The 8,506-nt window shown below is 39.9% G+C and overlaps 2 protein-coding genes across 2 annotated transcripts; both read right to left on the minus strand.

Annotated features, from left to right (window-relative positions):
* Positions 1 to 869: 869 nt before the first annotated feature.
* LOC108597254 (endoplasmic reticulum metallopeptidase 1) lies at positions 870 to 4,425 on the minus strand. Its single transcript, XM_017983708.2, has 13 exons — positions 4,270 to 4,425; positions 4,119 to 4,166; positions 3,538 to 4,063; positions 3,304 to 3,478; positions 3,163 to 3,247; positions 2,988 to 3,108; positions 2,768 to 2,922; positions 2,325 to 2,708; positions 2,089 to 2,269; positions 1,847 to 2,031; positions 1,643 to 1,786; positions 1,093 to 1,584; positions 870 to 1,037 (listed from the first exon to the last, which is right to left on the minus strand). Exons 2-13 carry the CDS (start codon positions 4,140 to 4,142, stop codon positions 870 to 872), a joined length of 2,640 nt encoding a protein of 879 aa, XP_017839197.1. The 5' UTR covers positions 4,143 to 4,166; positions 4,270 to 4,425.
* Positions 4,426 to 4,565: 140 nt separating this feature from the next.
* On the minus strand, positions 4,566 to 7,891 carry LOC108597255 (endoplasmic reticulum metallopeptidase 1). The gene is made up of 11 exons (XM_017983710.2): positions 7,828 to 7,891; positions 7,103 to 7,779; positions 6,961 to 7,045; positions 6,773 to 6,893; positions 6,545 to 6,699; positions 6,099 to 6,482; positions 5,855 to 6,035; positions 5,606 to 5,790; positions 5,398 to 5,541; positions 4,840 to 5,340; positions 4,566 to 4,779 (listed from the first exon to the last, which is right to left on the minus strand). The coding sequence occupies exons 1-11, from the start codon at positions 7,849 to 7,851 to the stop codon at positions 4,612 to 4,614; spliced, it is 2,625 nt and encodes an 874-aa protein (XP_017839199.1). The 5' UTR covers positions 7,852 to 7,891; the 3' UTR covers positions 4,566 to 4,611.
* Positions 7,892 to 8,506: the final 615 nt, after the last annotated feature.

Here is an 8,506-nt window from a genome sequence, read left to right on the forward strand (position 1 = left end):
CTTGGGTCATTGATAGGCATGTTTGGCTGAAGCTAACTATTCAATACCATGATCAATAGCTTGCTTAACTAACGATTTAGTTATGATAGCCATAAAGATAATGTATAGTAAACGGAATTTCCATTATCGGAAGTTTTTCCCAAAAGCAAAGTAAAGCTATCGATTAGTTTGGATAAGAACACATACAAAGTAACTCTATATTTATTATCATAAGTTTAACACAAGTTTTTCTTATAGTCAACGCAACAGTTGACCAAATGGACATATGCTTACATTAGCTTGTCATTAACAAAGTTACATACTTGTCAACTAATATAGCTGTTAGACTTTAATAACAACAAAAGCTTTTTGAAAACATATTTGAAGCTCTCATCTCTGTTTGGATGCTAGAGGTTTCAAAATTGATCAAACAAATTGCTGTTTTTATATAAATCATTTCTGAAAAGCATATTAATGGCAAGAATAAAATTAATTAAAATGTTGAGAGTTAAATTTGGACTTTCATGAGCAATTTATAATGTTTGTAAAAATGATCGAAAATTAAGGATATAATATTCTTATCATATATTTTTAACAGACGAAATTCAGTCATAACATGCCAACGGTCCATACACTTTCTGGTTACCTTACAGCGTCACACATACATATGTAATTTCTTGCTATCTCATGCTCTAGCCCATGACTCGATCGCTGTGCGCTGCTGCCGCTGAGTTCTCTTTCTCTGCTCTGTTGATGAGCGAGCGGATAATGTGCATCGTATGATGGGTATGACAATAATTGTGTGCAAAGCATTGGGGCTACGTAATAGCTTTATTGTTTGTATTTAATTATTATATTATATGTTATATAGATTATAATAAATATTATATTTAAAATACATAGCGCGTATAGGAGGCTGGCCATTCCATTACATATACAAAATCGGGCATTGCTTGTATAAACTCTTTGCTTAGAGCATCACGCTTATGCTCGTGACTCACATAGTGTGCAGCAATGCCAATTTCCAGTACAGGCTCCTCAAAATATCCATCAGTTTTCTACAAAAAATAAAGTGAGTTCTATATAATTCATTTCATGCTCCATTGTACGTACTAATAGTTCCAAGGAGAACTCAAGCGGCGAATTGTCAGCTGCCCAGGTATAGAATATGTGATAGGGCGGCTTATAGACGAACGGTTTGTCCAGCATGCCGCGCACAAAAGACCAATCCAGCATCTTAGCACCTTTTACTGGTCTCAGAAATATGCCAATGTGTGGTGGACCCGAAAGCCTAAATCCATATTTTATACGATAGCCAGAGAGCTCAGTTTTGTTAAGACACTTTAGCGTAGTTTCTCCGGGTATTTCGACGTGCTGCTGGCGAGGCAGCCAGCGAGCGGTCTTGGCTGCAGTTTTGCACCAACGAGGATGCAAACAGGGCACACCACACATAAGCTCTGAGCCACAGTCTAAAGGAACCGCATCAGTTACATCCACACTACTACTTATGGGCTCCAGCTGATGTCGATCCTGAATATCAAAGTAGTAACCAGAATCGTGCAAGCTTATGTAGCCGTCATACTCATAAAAAGTGCGTTGTACCTCCTGCAAATAAGTAAGTGTAAATTATATAAAATCACTGCTTTGTAGCTCATATATTTACCAGAAAAGTTATACGCATAACATTTGTTTTAGGGCGATAGGGAAAGCCCACACTCGATATGGATATCATGCTGAATATAAAGGTTATTAGCCCCAGGCCAAAAATTATGCATTTGGGGCGCCAAAAGATATTTATGAGCGGTGCCTAGAAAAATTAGAAATGATTTTATGTATAAATGCAAACTGTTAAACCAACTTAACCCACCACAAAGCCCATAGAGAGTATTGTGCCCAAACCACATAGTAATGCAATTAATAAGTCGGGATTGCTTTGACCTCCACCGAATGCGCTCCTTGGTATGAGAACAGTAATAAATGCGTGAAACAAATACGAAAAGTAGAGAAAGGGCAATAGTTGACTAACACATATCAATATGCACCAATGATAGCCTGTAAATATCTTAGAGTTAACAAAGCTTATTGCAGCAAAAACAAAATAGAACTTACCACGATCTTGCAGATTAGTCAAGATATTTAACAGCAAAGCGCCTACAAAAAAGAAGAGCGACATGAGCAACAGATAAGCGCTACGTATGCCAAAAGCTGTTAGAATTAGGCAGAGCAAGGACAAGATCACACAATGAGCCTGTCCGGCCATTTGCAAATGATATCTGTGAGGAAGCCGCTTCTAAAAACATAAATCAATTAAGTAACAGTTGGTTATGAAATTGACTTGAGCTTACACTGGGCTGAAGGGTGTAATATAATGTCACAGGCAGCATCAGTCCAATGATGGATGGACATATATAGAGACCCAGCACTAGCCAGCTGTTGGCAAAGTAAGCCATGCTGCGATCACCAGCATCCAACAAAGCTGCCATCAGTAGCGGCAAAAGCAAAGCCAGCGCAAATCCCGCCAGCTCGAGCAGCAATATAACGCCAAAAGAGCTGGCTATAAAGCTAGATTCCAGTCCAGTCACCTTGGTCATACGCCAAAGCGAGACACAGACCATAGCCAAGCCAGCAAGGGCGAAACTTATGTTCAAAGCTATGCCTGTGATCTCCACATAGTAGATAAAAAACAAGCCCAGGAAATCAAAAAACACCGAGTGACCCTCGGCGTGTGCCTGAAAAACAAACCATTAAGATAAGCTATCTATATGGCAAAGAGAGAAAGCACACTTACGTCAGTATCGTACATCTCCGGCGCATTGCTGATGCCGCGCGCTAGGGCAAGCACATTTTCTCCGGTATTCTGTAGAGAATCGCGCGAGATAACATCATAGCGATCGAATTTGGAGTGATAAACAAAGCCGTTTTTAGTATTAGCCATATCCACACCTAGAGTTAAATAGAAAAGGCACTATTAGTTACTTAGGCGATGCTATTGGGCTGACTTTGTTTACCTGGCACTGGCCCAAAGTCGCGAAAGATGCGAAAGTCCGTATCGGAGGAAATAAAGCCAGCCTGGAATAGTTCTTCAGCCATAGTGGATGCAAAAGGATGTTTGGCATTAAGTCTATAATACTAAACAGCGAATGTTAATTAGTACATAAATATGAAAGTTGCAGCTTAACCAACATGCATCAGCCAAGGATGATTGGGACCACTTTGAAAGAGAATCTCACGACCACCAGCGCCACAAGAGTCTAAATTGATTAATGCTCTGCAAAATAACGCATAAAATAATTCTATCGCTGCATGCTTAAGTAATTAACTTACCTGCAATTAGTGGACCATTTATGCTTCGTAATAAATGCATGTGAGCCTTGCAAAGGTTGTTCCTCCGCACCATTGTATAGGAAGACAACAGGATGCTCAAATGTTTGCTCTGAAGTGACCAATTGACGCATAACCTCCAGCATAACAACAATCATAAAGCCAGCATCGCCAGTCCCTGCAATTCAATGTTAATTACTGAAATCACTTAAAGGCAACTGCAGTACTCTCACTCACCTGTGCTACCTTGCTTTGTGTCATAGTGACTATTGATAAGCAAATAGTTTGTGCTATTTGAACTCTTTGTGCTAACCTTAACAACAACATTTTGAATGGCCTGATACATGTTTATCATTTGACCGAGTAGATAGGCGCCGGAGGCACGTTGCAAGTCCACCTCAAGCTCGTAGAGATCATACCGCATCACCTGACGCACTTTCTCAATCTCGTTTAGCATAAACTCCACCATAGTCTTCTCATTCATTTCATCGCCCACAATCTTCGGTCCCATGCGATCTAATTCCAGCAACACTCGCTGAGCGCGTTCAGCCACAAACTCTCCCGGCTTGGCTGGCTCTTCGAACTCTCTTACGCCCGTGGGCAAATGATTAAAGAGCGGCACCACAACAGCAAAGAAGAGCGCCAGCCAGAAGAGCAAATAGGTGGGCGCATAGTACCAAGCGATAGGCCTATGCCGCCTCTCTTCGTTTAACTCGATTATAGTGTTGATTTTATTTCGATCCATGCTGCTGTCGACAACTTCCTAAATTATATATATTATATATATTTTATTTAGTACTAATTGCAAAGCCTCCTACTCTATTAGCTTCGTCATCCTCCATGCTTGCTCCAAGCGCGCCGTTCAACTAAACCGAGCGATAAAAAGTTTTCTTATTTTAGTCAGCTTTTTATCAAATATTATATCTTTAGTCTGCGTTTTATGAGCAATATATAAAAAAAAACACTTACATATTTATGATCGATATTTATTTATGGATTGTTATCGCTCTCAGCACGAGCATTATTTACTGTTATATACTTTTGCTGTTCAAATTTATTGTCAAAAACTTAATTAGGTTGTTTTATTGATTTAACTAGGCGCATCTGTTAAAAAGGTAAGCTTTATAGCTTGGTAACTGCGAAATTTTTATTAGACGGCTGTAAAGATTGTAGAAAATTGTTTATCAAAGCTGAAATTTCAATCTGACATTAGAAGAAAAATTTGCTGTATGCGGTTTCAAGATTTTTTTTTTGTTTACTTATTTATATATATGTATAACTACACTATTTACACTGCATATAATATAAAGCTTAAAATATATAACGTTTGTATAGCGTGGGCCACTCCATCACATGCACAAAGTCGGGAAAGTCGGCTATAAATTTCATGCCATCTGCATCACGCTTAAAATCATAGCTGACATAATGCCAGGCTACACCCAAGCGAAAAATAGGCACATTGAAATTGCGCGAGGGTTTCTACAACAATAAACACAATTTAATTTAATGCAGAGTTCATTTATATTAATCAAAACTTACCTCAAAATCTATGTGAAATTTCAATGGCGTGTTGTCTCTGCCGTAGGAGAAAAATATTTGATAGGGTCGTTCATATTTATGCGGCTCATCTAGCGGATTGCGTATGAATGACCAATCCTTCACGCTGGCATCATCCAGCGGATCAATGAACAAGCCCATATGTGGTGGGCCGCTCATTTCAAATTCATAGCGCATTATATTGCCAGTTGGCAAAATAGTCTTGGCCAAGAGCAACAAGGAGTTGTTGCCGGGTATCGGCACCTCAGACCGCGGCAGCCAACGACCAGTTGAACGTGCCTTGCACCAGCGATGATTGAAGCAAGGCACACCACACATAAGCTCACCAGCCTCACAATCAGCCTCAATGCCAGTTAGACCCTGCAAATTCAGTGAAGTGTCTTCGAGTGGATAATTCAATCGTCTGTCCTGGAAATCAAAATAGTAGCCGGAGTCTTCGAGACTTATACTGCCATCATATTCATAAAATATGCGACGCACATGCTAAAGATAAAAATAAAAATTATAATACTTGTTAGAATTTAATTGCTGACTAATTACCAAAAAGTTGACGCGCATAACGCTCGTTTTGGCCTGATATGGAAAACCAACATCGGATACGGCAATCATGCTGAATATGAAAGTAACAATGCCCAGACCAAGCAATAGTGATTTCGACCAACGGAACATATTGATTAAAGGTGTCTGCAAAATGCGAATAATTTAGAATTATCATACAGAATTATACATCAAATGCAGTTTGACTTACCACAAAGCCCAGTGCAAAAAAGCCGCCCAGGGCGCAAAGAGTTGCCATTAGTAGATCTGGATTTATGGCACTGCCGTTGCGTCCCATCATGGGTATCATTACAACCAGAAACATGTAGAAGAGATACCAAAAGTAAAAGAAGGGCATCAGCTGGAACACTTGTGTAATTATTGTCCAGTAATAGCCTGTGAAAGATCAATAAATATTACTATTAGCATAATAATAGCAAGTGCATAAGCTATAACTCACCCCGATCATGCAAGGAGCTTAGTAGATTTATAATGAGCGAAGCAGAGTAGAAGAGTATGGATATCATGCAGAGATAAATTGTGCGTAAATTCATGGCAGTCAGTATGATGGCCAATACGGCAAGAAAAACACAATGGGCATGCAGACTCATTTGCAGATGATAGGCGTGACTGATTGGAACCTAATTAAATAAACATAGACACATTTAAATAAGTTAAAAACTGCTGCAGCTGCAAGTACTTACATTCTTTCTGAAACTATAATACAGCGTTGTGGGCAGGCTAAGTCCAATAATGCCCGGTATAACAAAAAGTCCAATCATTAGCCATTGATTAGAAAAGTAAGTCAAAGAGCGATTGCCAGCATCGAAGAGCACCGCCATGAGCAGTGGCAAACAAATATTAAGCAGCACGCCCACTACATGTAACGCCACGAGTATGCCAAACCAAATGGAAATCTGGCCTAGCGATGTATGCGTCAGGCGTGCCATGCGCCACAAAGACAGACCCACCAGCAATAAACTGACAGCAGCTATGCAGGAGTTCAAGATAATGCCCGTGGTTTGTGTGTAGAAGACAAAGAATAGGCCTAGAAAATCAAAGAAAACTGTGTGTCCTGCGCGATGATCCTGCAAATAAGAAAATGTGCATTAGATAAGATTACGGATGAGTTGTGTGAAAATCATTTTACCTCAACGTTATACAACTCGCTGGCATTAGCAAAGGCACGCAGCAAGGGCAAAACATTTTCGCCGCTATTTTGCAGACAATTTCGTGGAACATTGGCATAGTTATCAAACTCGGTGTGGTAAACATAGCCATTGCTTATCTGCGCCATATCCAAACCTTTAAAAAGATGTATATGATACGCATTTAGTGCGAACAGTGTTTATAGCGCTATTGGCAAGCATAAACCTACCAGGCACTTGGCCGTAATCGCGAAATATGCGGAAGTCCGTATCGGAGGGTAAAATACCAGCCTGAAATATTTCCTCAGCCATTGTTGTGGCAAATGGATGTTTAGCATGCTGTTTATAGTACTACAAAAAAAGAAAAAAAAATGTATTTAAATAAATTGATGATTATATTAAATAGTTGATTGCTTACGCGCATAAGCCAAGGATGATTGGGTCCACCTTGAAAGAGCAAATCTCTGCCACCGCTGCCAGCTACTTCCAGATTAAGCAGTATTCTGCCAATTACGCTTATGAAATTATTTAAACAAACATTAAATGCTGTTGCTACTCACTTGCAGTTCTTTGCCCATTTGTGTTTTGTAATAAAACCATGTGAAGCCTGCAGCGGATTTTCCTCTGCGCCATTGAAGAGAAACACAATGGGATGCTCAAAGGGAAATGGCGATGTGGCCATTACTCTCAGCACCTCCAGCATAACGATTACCATTGTGCCATCATCGCCACTGCCAGGACTGCTGGGCTTCGAGTCAAAGTGACTGTTGAGCAGCACATAGTTTTCGCTTGTGGAGCCAACTGTGCTGAGCTTCACCACCACATTCGTCACTGCTTGATACATGTTCACCATATTCCAATGCATATAGGCGCCAGATGGTGCTTGCACATCCACCTCCAGCTCGAAGAGATCCGCACGCATCGCTTGACGCACTTTCTCAACTTCTCTTAGCAGAAAAGCCACTGTTTGCTGCTCGTTGGCTATGCTGCCAACAACTTTGGGTCCAATGATATCATAATCGTATAGCGCAAGCTGGGCGCGCTCTGCCACAAACTCATTTGGTCTCTTAGACTCCTCCGCAATGGTCACACTATCGGGCAGTTTATTGAAGAGTGGCACAACTACGGCAAAGAATAGCGCCAGCCAGAAAAGCAGAAATCCAGGCGCATAATACCAATCTATTTTAGAGTTGGGATTTTTCGATTTCTTCAATGTGTTCATCAAGGCATCATTAAACTGTAAATCGACATTAGTCATATCCCATATAAACAGCTTTAAACTTACCTCTTCCTTTTGATTTTCCCTCATGTTCTGGCTGTCTGCTCGCTTTGCCCACCGCCGCGCAACTAACTTTTGACAAGTGAAAAAGTTGGGCTTGGTGCTGCATAGATTTTATAGACACTGATTCGCACTTTGAAGTCAATAAAGATAATGGTACACATGTGTGCGTGTTTGATATGGCTTGGATAAAATTGTTTACCAATCATTTGTCCAGTTTGCTTTGGTTGTGGTCAAATAAGAATTTCGTATGGCTCGTTAGGCGATATCTTAATTATACTAGTAATTTAATATGATTTCGATAAGCACGAGAGCACGCTCCTCCTTTTTGGTAAATCCCTTCAACATGTTATTACGCTATGCGTCAGTTCCGTGAACATTTCATTTCCAGCTTTTATTTATTGTCGTCAGTTGTCGAAATCAAAACAAGCTTGCAAGTTCAAGTATTTGTTTGTTTTATCTAACCAAATCATAAATGTTCATTACAAGTTGATTTAATAGCACAACTTTATGAGCTAATAGATAAACTGGCGATCATAAAAGTCACAAAAGTATGATATACAAATGCATTTTAGATAGTCACAGCAAAATACACTGACAAAATGTTTTCCAAATTGCTGAATTTGTAAATGCGCGCCCATTTGCATTTAACATTCTATGTTACTTTAACAGCACGTTTTCGAGC

This window comes from Drosophila busckii, chromosome 2R (assembly GCF_011750605.1).
Source record: "Drosophila busckii strain San Diego stock center, stock number 13000-0081.31 chromosome 2R, ASM1175060v1, whole genome shotgun sequence".
NCBI classification, from domain to species: Eukaryota; Metazoa; Arthropoda; class Insecta; order Diptera; family Drosophilidae; genus Drosophila; species Drosophila busckii.

Excerpts from the sequence above, each read along its gene's own strand:
- LOC108597254 (XM_017983708.2), bottom strand. The coding sequence starts at position 4,142 with ATGGAGGATGACGAAGCTAATAGA. Across the intron at positions 3,109-3,162 it reads ATCATCCTTGGCTGATGCAT|TATTATAGACTTAATGCCAA; the intron begins GTTGGTTAAGCT and ends TTCGCTGTTTAG. Across the intron at positions 2,709-2,767 it reads CGGAGATGTACGATACTGAC|GCACACGCCGAGGGTCACTC; the intron begins GTAAGTGTGCTT and ends TTTGTTTTTCAG.
- LOC108597255 (XM_017983710.2), bottom strand. The coding sequence starts at position 7,851 with ATGAGGGAAAATCAAAAGGAAGAG. Across the intron at positions 6,036-6,098 it reads ATTATAGTTTCAGAAAGAAT|GTTCCAATCAGTCACGCCTA; the intron begins GTAAGTACTTGC and ends TTATTTAATTAG. Across the intron at positions 5,791-5,854 it reads AAGCTCCTTGCATGATCGGG|GCTATTACTGGACAATAATT; the intron begins GTGAGTTATAGC and ends GATCTTTCACAG.